Source organism: Pseudophryne corroboree, chromosome 9, assembly GCF_028390025.1.
Source record: "Pseudophryne corroboree isolate aPseCor3 chromosome 9, aPseCor3.hap2, whole genome shotgun sequence".
NCBI classification, from domain to species: domain Eukaryota; kingdom Metazoa; phylum Chordata; class Amphibia; order Anura; family Myobatrachidae; genus Pseudophryne; species Pseudophryne corroboree.
The window spans coordinates 458,098,562-458,116,482 of NC_086452.1; the positions used below are offsets into that span (position 1 = coordinate 458,098,562).

A 17,921-nucleotide genomic window follows, 5' to 3' on the forward strand; every position below is an offset into this window, starting at 1 on the left:
ATGATATACAGATCTACCTATCCTCCCCAGATTTGTCACCATCTGCATTGGGCCGTGTCACTGAATGCCTTTCTGCCATATCATTTTGGATGTCATCTTGCCACCTCAAACTTAATATTTCCAAAACAGAGTTACTTATATTTCCACCGGCCAATAGTAGTTACCAACCTGATATCTCTATCACTGTTGAGAACTCAACAATCAATCCTACCCCACAAGCTTGCTGCCTAGGTGTCATACTTGACTCAAAACTGTCCTTTACTCCCCACATTCAATCTGTCTCAAATTCATGTCACATGCATCTAGAAAACATATCCAAAATACGACCATACCTTACACAAGACACTGCAAAAACTTTAATCCATGCTCTCATCATCTCCCGCATTGATTTTTGCAATAGTCTCCTTACCGGTCTTCCCAAACATAGGCTCCCACCACTACAATCCATTCTAAATGCAGCTGCGAGGCTAATCTTCCTCGCTAGACGTTCATCGTCTGCAGATCCGCTCTCTCAGTCCCTCCATTGGTTACCGGTATTCTACCGTATTCAATTTAAAATACTTTTACTCACACATAAGGCTATTAACCAAACTACACCAACGTACATCACTTCGCTTATCTCAAAATATCTCCCTACCCGACCTCTCCGTTCTTCACAAGATCTGCGTCTCTCATCCACACTCATTACTTGCTCCCATGCACGATTGCAGGATTTCTTCGGGCTGCACCCACTCTGTGGAATGCCCTACCACGCACAATAAAACTCTCCTCTAGTCTCCAAACCTTCAAACGTTCCCTAAAAATTCACCTATTCAGGCTAGCTTATCACATTACAGAACCGCTTCATAAGCTTTCCTATTCGATTATATCCTCCCTGTACAGTCCGCACATATCTTCCACATATTTTCTCTTTCTTCACTTTCCTTTTTTTCTTACCATGGTTCATCATTGCTGTGATGTGATATCATGCAACCCACCTAGAACCTTTGCAATCCAGTGGACAAATATGCAATAGTGCCTTTCCTTGTGTATCAATGTCTAATTCCCTATAGATTGTAAGCTTGCGAGCAGGGCCCTCCTACCTCTATGACTGTTTGTTTTTTACCCAGTTTTGTTTTATCATTGTGTCCCAGCTGTCGGTATGCCGGCGGTCGGATTCCGGCACTGGTATGCTGTGCGCCGGGACCCCGACAGCCAGCATACCATTCTACACCCGCGATGCAAATAAGATGCAAAATATAAGGAAAAGTTGATATGCTACACCTATTGGAGCAACGCTGTCGCGCTGGACGTCCTTCGCAGGGGGTAAATCAGATCTGATCGCAGCAGCAAATTTGTTAGCAAGTGGGCAAAACCATGTGCACTGCAGGGGGGGGCAGATGTAACATGTGCAGAGAGAGTTAGATTTGAGTGGGTTATATTGTTTCTGTGCAGGGGCCCTCATTCCGAGTTGCTCGCTAAGTTTTTCGGTCGCACAACATATTCGCAAAGTTGCGTTAATGTAGTAAATATGCGAACCTCCGCCCCCAACGTATTTTTGCACATTCGTACGCAGTATTACACAAAGTGGGCGTACGCCAAATGACATCGCAGTAATGCGAAACCATCGCAGCATTGCGAAATCATCGCAATAACACATACTTAATCGTAAAAATACTAAGTTTGAGTATATTTACAAAGTTTTGCGTAAAAGTGCACACTTTTAAGGTAAAACGCACAAAAATGTTTTTTTGGCCTATTAAGTGCAATGACACCTTTCCTTTTAAAGACCACAAGCCCTTTTCAATTACGAACCCAATTAGTGTAATGATTGATAATGTTCCAAAACAATTAAGTGTGAGAATATAAAAAAATTAACACTTTGTTGCCATAATTGGCCATCAACATGTCAAAGTGTAAAATTTTTTTTTTTTTTTTCACTTTTTTAATTTTTAAAGGTGTTGTTTGTGAATGAAGGTGTTTACATGTTTCTTAACACAATAATCTCCTTTTTTTTTTGGTAAAAATGTAACGTTAGATGTGTGTAATTTTTTGTACAAAACAAATTCTGCCTGCCAATCTGCTGATCCTTTTTTGCATTAATAAACACAACACCCGGTTAACTTTAATCAACTTTTTTATTTTTGTATTTGTTAATATTTTTTTTTTTTTACAAATCAAAGAATACAAGTCAAGCAAATTTTTGCAAATGGTCCACACAATCCATCATTCCTTGCAGGTGTTGGCGCATGGTGTAAAGTATCCCTGAAAAACTTGTGGGATCTCCAACTGCAACATCTGAAATTAAGATGCAACACAAACATTAATAACTTAATTACATTACTTATTAGCCAAGCAAGGCGCAAAGCACACTTAAATGCTGGCATGTCCAAACTGCTGGACTCCAGCTGTTGTGAAACTACATATACCAGCATGCCTTTACACAGTTTTGTGGTCAGGGAATGGCAAAGCTGTGTCAGGGCATGCTGGGATGTGTAGTTTCTCAACAGTTGGAGTGCCGCAGTTTGGACAGGCCTGCTTTAATGGCAAAGTTACTACATCCTGCCTGTTTTATGGTACAATCATTAGCAGAACACACAAGCCTGCTCAGCCTTTTTATCAGATTTTAAAGTGTTCCAGACCATGTGTTACATTTACTACTATGTGAGTTATATTTAAGATGGAACGTTGCCCATAGCAATCAAGCAAAAATATGATTATTATATTGTAGAAGTGGATCCCAATTTTTGAAGTATAATCTTATTGATTGCTATGTCCGACATCCCATGTTAAAGATAACTACCATCTTCGTCAGTGTGACACCATGTTGGCATTCATTCCCATTTGTTGTTTTATTTGTTTTGTATTTTTAGTGGGTTGGTCCTGCATCATCACACTGCATATCCACATCTTCAGAAGGCCAACATATCATAGCATTCCCACACTCCATGAAAGCTGCCCTTACTAAATAAGTGCAAACATGTTTGACTTGAACACTTATTAATTTTGAGAATGTAACTTTCACACAAAAAAACAGTGTGTCATTAGGCTGCATAACAAAGTGAAGCATGTGATTTTTAAGTGTAAATATTCAGACTACACAGGCCCAAGTGTAAAAGGCAAACATACTAAACTCCACTCAGGTCTAACTGTTTCCCAGAAAAAGTAACACATATAAACCCTGTTCTCCTGGCAACCCTGGCTACCTAATGAGTGTCAACCTAGAGTGGACACACAAAACATTGCACACATACACACTGTACATATAATGACACTCACAAATATGTAAAGGCAACATGTACACCATGATGAAATTTTTAAATATTTTTCCAGGGTCCAAGAATTCAAACAGTACAACACTGCATGTTTTGGCATTGTAAGTGTAAGTGGGTAATCATTTTTTTAAAAATTAAAATATACTTACTTTCCACGGCAACATCCAGACTCCCGGAACGTTCGGCAGGGGCTTCCTCTGCCCATTCACTTGGTGGGGATGTTGGCTGGATGGGGGAAGGCGGCTGGATGGGGGAAGGAGGAGGGATTGGGGAAGGAGGAGGGATTGGGGAAGGAGGAGGGATTGTGGAAGGAGGCTGGATGGGGGAAGGAGGCTGGATTTGGTCCGCAATTTCAGAGGGGGGGTCTGATTGAGAGGGCGAGGGGGGCGGAGAAAAAGTTAAAGCAATAGAGGGTGAGGGTGGTTCAGATTGTGATGTTGATTTTGAAGGAGAAGGGGTATGGGAAGGAGGAGAAGGGGTCCCAGAAAGAGATGGAGAGGTGTGGTGAGAAGGGGAATGTAAAGTGGAGTGGGCCAGGGAAGCTGATGGGGCCTGGGAAGCTGAGGGGGACTGGGAAGCTGAGGGGGAGTGAGAAGGGGAGGGGGAGTGAGAAGGGGAGGGGGAGTGAGAAGGGGAGGGGGAGTGAGAAGGGGAGGGGGTGTGAGAAGGGGAGGGGGAGTGAGAAGGGGAAGGGGGTGGGGAGTTTTGCCGTTGTTGTTGTCCTAGAATGATAATATTGTTCAAATTGTTCAAACATGATAAATTACATAGTAATCAATTTGTTTTATCAATGTTCTGTTCATTGTTAAATTATTTGTTTTGTTCCAAAGAAAAGCAAACATGTTAAGATCCTCTTCATGTTGGCCACAGCAAACAAAATGAGTCTAAAATTTAACTTTGAAGCTCATTCCTTAATCTAGGCAATTGAGTCATAGTGATTGGTCTCAGCAACATCACCAGATTACTATTCAAGGCACCTTATTATATAGCCTGCACTGATCAAGTATTGTGGATTAATTTCCTGCCTGCTTCTTATTTTTTGTAAACATGCACTTGTTTGGTGTTACTTTGCTACAGTCAGTACTGTTTTACCTAACCACACACAGTGTCCTAATTTCCATAAAAGGGCATTGCAGGTTGCAATTAGCCTACCACTTACTGTAAAATGTCTGCAAATCCAAGGGGTTTACAGCAGGTATTGAGTAGGCAATTGGCCAAAAGCATGTGCAGTGCAGGGGTGGCAGATATAACATGTCCCGAGAGAGTGTTTTTTTTTTTTTAAATTTAAAATTATGGCCAGGGTAAATACATGCAGCTTTATTTTAGCCTTGCAAATTTTTGCACCTGATTTAACACACCCCACCCAAAACTTACTCTCTCTGCACATGTTACATATGCTTCCCCTGCAGTGCTCATTGTATTTAACAATTGTTACTTAAATTACGGAAGGCCAAAAATTGGAAAATAACACATTAGCACAATTTAGTGCAAAAAACTTATGTAAGGTAACTTACTTCGTGTATGCAGCGCACGGATTTGATGGCGGATCTCCGCCAACAAATCTGGAGTCCGCCTACGGAGATCACTCCACCTCCTTTCGAGCTGGATGATTGTCCGCCTGCTGCGGACTCGCGTCCGCAGCAGGCGGCGGACCTCCGCGTAGGCCTCGCGCTTCACCCGATTGGGGATGAAGCGCCCAACGCGGCCTACGCGGCGGTCCATCACCGCAACCAGCACGCGGAGCTCCCGCCTGGTGAACGGTGCTGCACGCATCATGGCAATGGCGTTTTCCTTATTTGGGCATATATTTATAGTGTCTGTTAGCATGTGATTGGTCAAAAATCTATGTTGTCATTTCTATTAACTTTATTGATCTTTGCAATGCTGTGAAAAGCAGAGTGTTATTTGGCACGAGCGTAAAAACGCAATAGCAGAAGCGAAAATGTTTGGTACACAAATTTAAGCAAACAAAACACACACAGAGACACAGACTTTAGTTACAAATACTAAACATATCTGTGTACTCACCACAGTTCGTGTGATAATTCAGCTGGACAGTCACAAAGTGTGAAACATTCAGTATCATTTGTTTGTGTGTTTGGTTACATAATCAGGATTTGATGATATAAAACAAATAAGGACACTATTTAGCAACATTACAGTATTTAAATTTCAAAATAAACATTGTAAGCTTAACGTGTTTTTGTATTTTGAACCAAAAACAATTACACATTCCAACACCACAAAATCCGTACCCAATCACTTTACAAGATCATACAAATTGAAATCATGGTTTATAAAACAGAAGCATACTGTGTTGTATTATTTGGGCAAATATAAAATATATAAACACTATACCTGAAATATTCTGCTACAATTCTTGCCCTCACTTGGCTCCCCCTCCGTGTCACACTCCCCCCACCGAAGCGTGGCACAACCCCTGGCTCCTCATCAGGCAATTCCTCTGCCTGAGGAAGCTCTACACTACTCCTTACCGCGATATTATGGAGTATTGCGCACAGGACCACTATTTTACTTGCCATCTCCGGCGAATACATGATGTCGCCACCAGTGCGGTGGAGAACACGAAACCGCCCTTTCAGGACACCAATTGTGCGCTCCACCAGCTGCCTAGTGGCAGTAAGCGCGGAGTTAAATGCCATCTGTGGTCCTGGCCTGGGATTACGGTAAGGAGTCATGAGCCAGGGGGTGCAAGGATATCCACGGTCTCCTGTTGGAATAAAAGCAAAAATTTAGATCTTAAAATTTTAAATTTTAATTTTTTTTTATTCAAAAATATTTGAGCAACAACTCACCCAATAACCACATGTCTGGTCGTTGACTTGATCTTAATCTCTGCCATATCCCTGATTGTCTAATGACATACGCATCATGGGAACTTCCAGTAAACTTTGCGTTCAGGGAAAGGATCTGGAGGGATGGCCCACAAACAACCATTACATTCAGAGAATGAAACAGTTTCCTGTTTCTAAAAATTTCTTCATTATGTTTTGGTGGCTGAATAGCTACATGTGTGCCATCCACAACCCCAATAACATGTGGGAAGCGACTCCCACCTTCCGCAAATTGCCGCTTCACCACATCTAGGGCACCAACATCCAAAGGCATAGCAATAAATTGCTTAACACGCTTGAGGAAAGCCTGGCAGACACGTCGCAGGACCTTACTGAACTGGCCCTGCGACATGCCAACCAGGTCTCCAACCACATGCTGGAATGATCCTGTGGCCAAAAAATGTAACACTGCAAGGAATTGTGTCAATGGTGGTATTGCTGTAGGATACCGAATTTCAGACTCCAGATCACTCTCTATTATGGAGAGAGTGTCTAGGATTAGATGTGGTGGCAGCCGGTATCTACGCACCACCACATCATCTGGCATCCCAAAAAGTCTGACACGGGTTCTGAAAATTGGTGGCCTAGCACGCCTCCGTTGCCTTGGTTGATGAGGAGCCGGCTGTGGTTGTGGGGCTGGCGGTTGGGGTGGGAGTGCTGGCGTGGGTTGGGGAGGTAGGGCTTCTGCCGCAATATGTATTGACATCACACACTTTTTGGAGAGAATGTTAAGAAATGTAAAAAAAACAAAATTCAAAGTTTTCCAAAATTTTACACAATAACTGTTTTTACAATTGTGGTGTCAACTTACTGCAGGAGCGTACATTTTTTCTGTGTTGAATTCATGTCCAAAATGCAAAAATAAAAAGCAAATAAAACTAAATTTAATATTTGGATATAAAAAACATATATTAATGCAAAAAAACTTTATTAAAAAAAAAAACCAAAAAAATAAGAAATTTAGTACCTAGTCCAGGAAAGACAAACACTACTTTGCAGATCAATCCTGGAAAACCCAAACACTTTGTTTAGCAAACTTTAAATAAAAAAAAAAAAAATAATTTTAACAAACACAAACAAGCACCAACACAGGCCAAGGACACTTACCTGCTCCTAAAGAAATAAAGTCTTGTTTTTGTGGACCACACCCAAAAATGAATACAAAATTGGTTTTTCTCACCAAAAAAAAAACTCCTACAAGAGAACACAAATGACAGTCAAAAACAGCATACAGACACTTCCAACAAACAAGCTCCAACACAGGCCAACGACACTTACCTGCTCCTAAAGAAATAAAGTCTTGTTTTTGTGGACCACACCCAAAAATGAATACAAAATTGGTTTTTCTCACCAAAAAATAAACTCCTACAAGAGAACACAAATGACAGTCAAAAACAGCATACAGACACTTCCAACAAACAAGCTCCAACACAGGCCAACGACACTTACCTGCTCCTAAAGAAATAAAGTCTTGTTTTTGTGGACCACACCCAAAATCGAAAAAAAATTTGCTTTTTCTCACCAAAAAGTAAACTCCTACAAGAGAACACTAATGACAGTCAAAACAAAGAAGCACGGGAATATTTTCACAAATGGACTTGCAAAATATATATGTGTTATAAAAATTAAAATATTAAAATGTATTAAAAAAACTTGCCAACACAAAAAAAAAAAAAAAAACAGAATACTCACAAACGAAAATACCCACAAAAAATGCCACTGTCTATATTCAAAACGCAAAGAAAAGGACAAAGGTATGCTTGACAATTACTCACTCTGCCAATTCCACTATCACCTTCCCGCACAAGCCAACAACTCAAACGCCAAACTACCAACACTTACAGCATGCACAGTAGGCCCTTAAATAAGCAGTGCAATCATTCAACAGAATAACAGTGTACACCTGTGTGAATTAACGACTCGCACGTAGGTATATAAGCGCACACACCTCGGCGTACACACGTCATCACAAACATGGCTTCTCGTGAGCAAATCGCAGCAGAGATAGACCGCATTGCAGAGCAGCAGATGGCATTGCAGAAACAACGGCTAGAGTGTCAAAGGCGCTTGTTAGAATACGCCTCTGCGGAGGTTAATGCAGGACCTAGTACTCTGCAAATTTCTGCTTCTGAACCTCAACAATTGAGTGTGGATACCCTGCCACACACACATAGTGAGCAAACTGAGGGAGAATTGACTTTAGCCACACAAACACAGCAGACAGAAGCTGCTAGTGAGGAGGAAGATGGAGATGACCAACCTGAAGAAACCTCACAGGCTACCTCCAGACGGAAAAAAAGACAGCCTGCATTCACTAAGAGGGAGTTGCGTGTCTTGGTCACGCAGGCCATGTCCAAAATACATAGGGGCCCCAAAAACATGGGGGCTGCTTCCAAAGAACGCATCTGGAGAGACATCACAAAATCTGTGAATGAAGTTGGCTCTGTCGTCAGAACATCACAGGAAGTGAGACGACGGTAAGTGCATCTTGACAATCCTTTTTCTGTGCTAAGTTGCATAAAAAATGTAGTTACATGTCATGTTATGTCTAGCAAACACAAGCAGAACATGTGTGCTATATATTTACTTTGAACAATAAGAAGACTCAACTTTTTCCCTCTTTCACAATATTTATGTAGGTGGGCCGACTTCAAATCCCGCCTGAAGGCAAAGAGGGCTGCGGAGTGGAATGCCTCAAGGGCAACAGGGGGGGGACCACCTGTCGCTGTGGAGTTTACTGACTTGGAGGAGATGGCGATGGCCTGTGTGAGTTATGAGGAGGGCCAAGGGGTGTCTCATATGGACACGGACCTGCCTGAGATTCTGACGGGACATGACTTGGAAGGTAAGTTTACACATGTATTTGTCTGAAATTTGAACTGTATTAATAATCTTAAACTAATTTTGACTCCAACTTTTCCCCCACACATTCTTCTATTTGCTTGCCACAAAACACAGCACAGGGGGGTGAACAGTTTGAGTCACAGGCCGGTTATGTGGTTGAGGCTGAGGTGGAGGGACCTAGTGGGTCTGCCAGTGTGGGCCAACAAAACCCACCTATGCAGGTTCCTACTGGCCCCCCCACCCAACCCTCTGCTATCCCGGAGATCCTGCTTGAAATTGCTAGGTATGGTGAGAGCCTAAACACATTTCAAGACGGGGTCATCCGGGAGGTAAGCCAGATAACTGTCCGGCTCACTGAGATCCGAACCTGTGTTGAGCAAGGTGTTGCTCAACTCTGCCAAAGTCTGGCAGAGATCAGGCAGGCCCAAGAACAACTGGCCTCCTCAAACCAAAGCCTTGCAACTAACATCTTGCAAGGGCTCCAGGCCATCGCTGTCTCCCTTGCCCACAGTGGCAGAGAGCCAACCACATCGGCTCCCTCCCCTGCCCCTGCCCAGGAAGAACAGGACACTGGGCAGGCCCAACGAAGGTCACTCCGCAGACCAAGCAAAGAAGATCAGCCTCAGGCGGGGCGAAAAAGAAGAAAGTGATGTCTCTCCAGATGGGCAGCACCCATGTTTTTGTAGTTGCCTCTATGTTATTTTGGACTTGGCTTGTGTGGCCAGAATGGATCACTCCCTCTTAGTGAAATGACTTTTTTCTGTTTGGAGGAATTGTAGCCTGTGAGTTTCTTTTAAAAAACAACAGAGCCATCTTCCTCTCACTAGTGTGCTGTGTATTGTTGTGTTTGTGTGGTGGATACTAATTATTTCTCAGTTTGTGTCAAATTTTTGTGTGGCAGGGTGTGAAATATGTTGAATTTATGAATTTATAAGATACTTTTGTCAGAAGCAGAAATTTGCAGAGTACTGAGTTCTGCAATATAATTTTTGTCAGTGCCATCTGCTTGGTGCTTGGTCTATCTCTGCCTGTGAGACTCATGTGGAGCCATGTTTAAATGTTGGATAATATTATTACTGTAATAAAAATTAAAAAAAAAAATGTGTGCAATTTCTTGAAGGTAATGCATTAGCAAAATCTTAGTTACCAAAAGATTAGGTCAACATATAGACACTTGGTGACCAATCTGCTAATTCTCCTTAAAATTAAACAAAAATGTGAAAAAAGGTATGTTTTGCACCACACTTTAATGTCCATATTAATAAAACAGACACGACAACTTGATAAAATATCTTTGGACAACATGACATCATTGAAAACATTGACAGATGTTAAAAACATATATTATTGTGACTTTTAAAAATAAAACATAGTGTATGCGGCATTATGTGGGTGTTGGTTAATTAATCAGAATGTTGCAGAATTATATAACTTTAAATAAAAATGTAACTTGTTTGTATTTAGTAGTCTAACACACATTAAAACATTTCGTCACAATGCTTACACACCAAGTTAAACACAAATAACAACCTTATTTCACAGTGTGTGAGATTAATATGTGAGTAGAATAAACATGTAATGTGTGTTCAGTCAATTGCTGGTTGGTAACTTTCATGTGCTCAGTAATTAACAAGTAATTGAACATCAGATGAATGTGCTCTCCAATTAACTGCTAATTACTGCATACACACTTGTACCAGTACTTCGCAAATGTAGAGTAACTGCAGACCTACTCTGCTGCTGCGTGAATGTTGCTACGGTTTCCTATGTTAGTTTTAACAGCGACAAAGTTTATTTGCGAAAAACACGCCCATTGCAAGTTGCATACTCCCACACAGTACGCCCACTTTCACGCCCATGTCGGAGCATTGCGAAGTCTCGCCTCCGCCACGCCCACGCCACTCCTCGTTTTCGTTTGGCAGTTACGGCTTTTTTTCCCCAAAGTAATTTTGCACAGTTGTCGTACGTATGTCTTCGCGCATGCGTAATCACGCATTTGCGCATGCGCAGATACTTACATTTCGGACATTTGCGATGCGATGACTCTTAGCGATCAACTCGGAATGAGGGCCCGGGTAAATACTGGCTGCTTTATTTTTATACTGCAATTAAGATTTCCGTTTGAACACACCCCACCCAAATCTAACTCTCTCTGAACATGTTACATCTGCCCCCCCTGCAGTGCACATGGTTTTGCTCATTAGCTAACAAATTTGCTGCTGTGATCAGATCTGAATTAGGCCCACAGACATCTGTAATGTAACTGAAACAGCACCTTACAGGTCTTTATTACATAAGCAATCGTTGCCCGCAGACTGTTCGTGATCAATGGCAACCAAGAATTATACTCCTGTGATTTACAGACTGTCCGAATGTCCCTTTATCCTAGAACAGCCCTTGTGAATTGGCACCATGGCCTTATTACTTTATTACTATATGTTTCCCCTTTATACGAGTACCTGGTGTTCCGTGAAGTGTTGTAATGAGGCACACGTTCTAAAATAAGACTGTACTGATTGCTCTGGTCAGCTATAAATACTGTCAGCGCTTGTAAACAGGCAGTAAATCTAGAAAAAGTGCATTGTATCCTGATTGGCACCAACTCAGCCCGCAGATAGGAGATTACGTTAGATTAACTGTGTATACACATTACACACTCAGATCTTAGGGATAGCCTGGAATGACCTGTCTATATATTATTAAAGGAGGGTTTCACCTTTACATTCATTTCACTGTTTGGTTTACGCTTCCCCTGTTCCAACGAAACACAATTTCCAGTTTCTGTGCTTCTTAGCAATGTATTTATATAATCAGGCAGTGCCCGCTGTACTTTCTACATTGCATACTATACTATACAGTATATGAAAGGATGAATTGCACGGAAGAAAAAGCTGGGGGTGGCGAGGGGGTATGTGATAATTACTATTTGATAATATACACCTAATATCCTGTATACATACATGTGCTTATGTGCTGGGCTGCAGGAACATGCCCTGTCCTCACACCCCAATTCCCCCTCTATGGTTATACTGTAAGTGTGGATACCACCAGACAGCATCGGATTGTGCATTCTCCTGCTTGCATGTGCTCATTTTAGCCTCCATATGAGTAAGATATCATCAGTTAGCTTCTGTTGAACAATAGGAGCTTAATGGGAATTTATGGCAAATCACCCCCGTCCTTATCGAGCCGGACAGCATACATGGCACAATGATAAATAGGTCAGCGGATTGGTTTCGGATGTAAGTCAAATCATCTTTCCTGGAAAGACTTTCGTCCGGAGCAGCTATTTGGAACTGAGTAGCTGCTTCGCCAATTATTTCCATTTTTTAACTCCCTATTTATCACCATCCGCATCCAAGATGTGGATGACAGGTGATAAAATCGCCCAAACTCGCACTGCGATAATTGATTACATCGCAGGGATGTATCAATCATCGCATGCAGGGACAGAGCTTGTGGTCAAGCTCTGTCCCTGCGATGACACTCCGCAGCATCATCGGGGTATTTTTCTTAAAAAATTCCCCGTTGTCCTGCTGCGCATGCGCCGCCCCCGCCACATCGTCGCTACCGCCGCCCGGTCACCCCCCCCCATCGCGACTACGCCCGCGCGTCGCGGATTTTCCAACCCAGCATATCAACATACTTACCAGTCCAGGAAGCCGATCCACGCTGCTTCTGCTGGGCTACCGTGCGCCAGATCCTGTGTGCTGCGGTGATCCCCGGTGCTGTAAAGTGCACTGCCGCTTTGCAGCGTCACTTTACTGCACCGCAGTCCCATTGCAGCACATGGGGGACCCGGCGCCCGGCAGCGCTCACCGGAGCAGCGGACACCGGCTCCCTGGACAGGTGAGTATGTTTTTTTTTTTTTTTTACTTTTTTTTTTTTTCTTTTTACACATTGATCAGCTTTTGTCCATCGGACACACAGAGCTGATCACTCTGCCGGGACCCCGCTCAGCTTTCTCTGCCAGGGGCAGAGAAAGCTGGGCAAATGCCTCCTTATCGCAGTGCTGCCCTTTGATCTTGCCAGCCTGAGCTGGCGAGATGATCACAGGGCACACTGCTGTATTTTTTCATATATTTTTTTTTTTTTAGTAAATTCGGCCAGATCGTATTTCCCATTATAAGTATGGGGAATGCGATGTGGGTTACTAAAAAAAAAAGTGAATTAAAGGGTTTGGAGCAGTTTTTCATGAAAACTAGAGATGAGCGCCTGAAATTTTTCGGGTTTTGTGTTTTGGTTTTGGGTTCGGTTCCGCGGCCGTGTTTTGGGTTCGAACGCGTTTTGGCAAAACCTCACCGAATTTTTTTTGTCGGATTCGGGTGTGTTTTGGATTCGGGTGTTTTTTTCAAAAAACACTAAAAAACAGCTTAAATCATAGAATTTGGGGGTCATTTTGATCCCAAAGTATTATTAACCTCAAAAACCATAATTTACACTCATTTTCAGTCTATTCTGAATACCTCACACCTCACAATATTATTTTTAGTCCTAAAATTTGCACCGAGGTCGCTGTGTGAGTAAGATAAGCGACCCTAGTGGCCGACACAAACACCGGGCCCATCTAGGAGTGGCACTGCAGTGTCACGCAGGATGTCCCTTCCAAAAAACCCTCCCCAAACAGCACATGACGCAAAGAAAAAAAGAGGCGCAATGAGGTAGCTGTGTGAGTAAGATTAGCGACCCTTATTTGGAACAGTGGTTCGGTGTAACCCGCGGATGGAGGTTTTTGTCCCTAATCCGGTTTTCTTCAGCTGCCACTTGTCCCTATACGTTTATTTTGACACAGATGTGTGTGACGGCTGATGGCACAGTTTATCCTTCTGCCCACTCTCGAGGGACTGTCATTTGGCTGGATTACTTTGTTCCAGGGTGGACTCATCCTCCGGACTGATTTTGCTCACCTTGGGACTGGGAACAATTATCACTGGCTGCTGAGACCCTTACTGTGCTCTGTTCTGTATACTGATTCTCGTTAGCTACTGCGTAATTTCATATTGTTTGCACATCCTTTCATAGTTCCAGTTGTGTTATACTGCTATTTTTGCGCTCAGTCTAGATATTTGCATACAACTAATTATTTTCCAGGAGAATTCTGCTCTAATGTTTAAGGCCATTTATTTAGTGTTATTGTCACTTATATAATTATTTGTCTGTTTTCTGGCTCAGTGTATCTAAACCTACTGTATGTGCATTTTCACTATTTTGCAGGAGCAACTTCCCATATATAGGTTGTGGTCATTTATTTTAATGCCGCAGCCACTTCTCTTTATATTATGTCTGTTCTTTAGACTCAGTTATCTTGGTATTTGCATTATACTTTACTATTCTATGGGTATAACCTGCTCTATTTAGTTTATGGTCTTTTATTTAATTGCCCCTTTAATTTACAGTATATTGTGTGCTTATCCTGTAGCTACAGTTTTGTTGTTCTGCTATCCTCGTGCTCATTCTAGCTAAATATTTGCGTGTAACACTTACTTTCCGAGAGAATCCTGTTCTAACTGGTGTATGGCCCTTAATATAGTGTTACATCAGTATTATGTCTGTTTTCCAGGTCCTTGTATCTAAGAACGTGTGCACTTTTTACCATTTTGTCAGAGAAGCTTGACATACTTAGTCTGTGGTCGCTTGTTTTAGTTCCACAGCCATTTATATTTATATTCTTTCTTTAAGCTCAGCTAACTCCGTATTTGCATACTACTTTACTATTCTGCGGGTGTAACCTGCTCCACTTAGTTTATGACCATTTATTTTAGCTGCCCCTGTCAATTATACGGTATACTTATCCTGTGTTATGGGGTTGGGGGGTGGGGGGATGTTAGGCATTTAGGTGTAGTGTAGTTAGGGATGGGGTTCTTATGGGGATCCAGGTATGCCTAGGTTGGGGTTAGGTTATACAGGGTGGGGGGTTCTTGGGAGGTTTGCTTTGGGTGTCTTTATTTTATTTTGTGTATTTGTTTTGTTTGTAGGTTAGGGTATATGAGGTGTGGGGGAATGTGAGGCTTTTTGTTTTGATATTCTGATGGATGTGAGTTATTTATATTTTCATTTATGGTATGTCACCTGTGCCCCATTATAAATCTGGTTCTCTCATGTGTACACCCGAATGGCGCCTTCGGGTGGCGATTAATTTATCCGTGTTTGATTTGGGGTATTCTGTATGTCATTGTTTTTACTATATCCTGCTATTGTTCCATTTCTCATGTCCGATGGCTTGGTGGCTAATCTTTATTTTGTCATTTATACACTGTTTATGCCCTCCTGTATTATTCCTCATGTTTGCCTTACAATTCATATGCCTCTTTAATGTCTGGGTGTAACTTTTGAAATTTCCAATAAAAATTACACAATTAAAAAAAAAAGATTAGCGACCCTAGTGGCCGACACAAACACCGGGCCCATCTAGGAGTGGCACTGCAGTGTCACGCAGGATGGCCCTTCCAAAAAACCCTCCCCAAACAGCACATGACGCAAAGAAAAAAAGAGGCGCAATGAGGTAGCTGTGTGAGTAAGATTAGCGACCCTAGTGGCCGACACAAACACCGGGCCCATCTAGGAGTGGCACTGCAGTGTCACGCAGGATGTCCCTTCCAAAAAACCCTCCCCAAACAGCACATGACGCAAAGAAAAAAAGAGGCGCAATGAGGTAGCTGTGTGAGTAAGATTAGCGACCCTAGTGGCCGACACAAACACCGGGCCCATCTAGGAGTGGCACTGCAGTGTCACGCAGGATGGCCCTTCCAAAAAACCCTCCCCAAACAGCACATGACGCAAAGAAAAAAAGAGGCGCAATGAGGTAGCTGTGTGAGTAAGATTAGCGACCCTAGTGGCCGACACAAACACCGGGCCCATCTAGGAGTGGCACTGCAGTGTCACGCAGGATGTCCCTTCCAAAAAACCCTCCCCAAACAGCACATGACGCAAAGAAAAAAAGAGGCGCAATGAGGTAGCTGTGTGAGTAAGATTAGCGACCCTAGTGGCCGACACAAACACCGGGCCCATCTAGGAGTGGCACTGCAGTGTCACGCAGGATGTCCCTTCCAAAAAACCCTCCCCAAACAGCACATGACGCAAAGAAAAAAAGAGGCGCAATGAGGTAGCTGACTGTGTGAGTAAGATTAGCGACCCTAGTGGCCGACACAAACACCGGGCCCATCTAGGAGTGGCACTGCAGTGTCACGCAGGATGTCCCTTCCAAAAAACCCTCCCCAATCAGCACATGATGCAAAGAAAAAGAAAAGAAAAAAGAGGTGCAAGATGGAATTGTCCTTGGGCCCTCCCACCCACCCTTATGTTGTATAAACAAAACAGGACATGCACACTTTAACCAACCCATCATTTCAGTGACAGGGTCTGCCACACGACTGTGACTGATATGACGGGTTGGTTTGGACCCCCCCCAAAAAAGAAGCAATTAATCTCTCCTTGCACAAACTGGCTCTACAGAGGCAAGATGTCCACCTCATCTTCACCCTCCGATATATCACCGTGTACATCCCCCTCCTCACAGATTATCAATTCGTCCCCACTGGAATCCACCATCTCAGCTCCCTGTGTACTTTGTGGAGGCAATTGCTGCTGGTCAATGTCTCCGCGGAGGAATTGATTATAATTCATTTTAATGAACATCATCTTCTCCACATTTTCTGGATGTAACCTCGTACGCCGATTGCTGACAAGGTGAGCGGCGGCACTAAACACTCTTTCGGAGTACACACTTGTGGGAGGGCAACTTAGGTAGAATAAAGCCAGTTTGTGCAAGGGCCTCCAAATTGCCTCTTTTTCCTGCCAGTATAAGTACGGACTGTGTGACGTGCCTACTTGGATGCGGTCACTCATATAATCCTCCACCATTCTATCAATGTTGAGAGAATCATATGCAGTGACAGTAGACGACATGTCCGTAATCGTTGTCAGGTCCTTCAGTCCGGACCAGATGTCAGCATCAGCAGTCGCTCCAGACACAGAGGTAGCCACAGCCGTGAACTACCGTACTGTACTGTGTCTGCAGCTAATATAGACTGGTTGATAAAGAGAAGATGTCTATGTAACTATGTATGTATAAAGAAGACTGAAAAAAATCCACGGTTAGGTGGTATACAATTATGGACGGACTGCCTGCCGAGTGCAGACACAGAGGTAGCCACAGCCGTGAACTACCGTACTGTACTGTGTCTGCAGCTAATATAGACTGGTTGATAAAGAGAAGATGTCTATGTAACTATGTATGTATAAAGAAGAATGAAAAAAATCCACGGTTAGGTGGTATTACAATTATGGACGGACTGCCTGCCGAGTGCAGAGACACAGAGGTAGCCACAGCCGTGAACTACCGTACTGTGTCTGCTGCGACTGGATGATAAATGATATAAAAAATATATATATATCACTACTGCAGCCGGACAGGTATATATTATATATTATATAATGACGGACCTGCTGGACACTGTCTGTCAGCAGAATGAGTTTTATTTTTATAGAATAAAAAAAAAAAAAACACACAAGTGAAGTCACACGACGAGTGTTTAACTTTTTCAGGCAATCACAATATAAGTATACTACTAACTATACTGGTGGTCAGTGTGGTCAGGTCACTGGTCAGTCACACTGGCAGTGGCACTCCTGCAGCAAAAGTGTGCACTGTTTAATTTTAATATAATATGTACTCCTGGCTCCTGCTATAACCTATAACTGGCACTGCAGTAGTGCTCCCCAGTCTCCCCCACAATTATAAGCTGTGTGAGCTGAGCAGTCAGACAGATATATAATATATATAGATGATGCAGCACACTGGCCTGAGCCTGAGCAGTGCACACAGATATGGTATGTGACTGACTGAGTCACTGTGTGTATCGCTTTTTTCAGGCAGAGAACGGATATATTAAATAAACTGCACTGTGTGTCTGGTGGTCACTCACTATATAATATATTATGTACTCCTGGCTCCTGCTATAACCTATAA

At 42.8% G+C, this 17,921-nt stretch overlaps 1 protein-coding gene across 2 annotated transcripts; it reads right to left on the reverse strand.

Moving 5' to 3' along the window:
* Positions 1-2,170: 2,170 nt before the first annotated feature.
* LOC134958562 (putative nuclease HARBI1) lies at positions 2,171-6,319 on the reverse strand. Of its 2 annotated transcripts, XR_010187063.1 has the most exons (5): positions 6,071-6,319; positions 5,613-5,985; positions 5,283-5,304; positions 3,404-3,976; positions 2,171-2,277 (listed from the first exon to the last, which is right to left on the reverse strand). XR_010187063.1 is itself a non-coding variant. In XM_063941255.1 (3 exons), the coding sequence occupies exons 1-3, from the start codon at positions 6,210-6,212 to the stop codon at positions 5,301-5,303; spliced, it is 519 nt and encodes a 172-aa protein (XP_063797325.1). In that variant the 5' UTR covers positions 6,213-6,319; the 3' UTR covers positions 4,554-5,300. The 2 variants fall into 2 exon arrangements, 1 of the variants encoding a protein (XP_063797325.1); XM_063941255.1 differs by lacking the exons at positions 2,171-2,277; positions 3,404-3,976 and having other exon boundaries at positions 4,554-5,304.
* Positions 6,320-17,921: the final 11,602 nt, after the last annotated feature.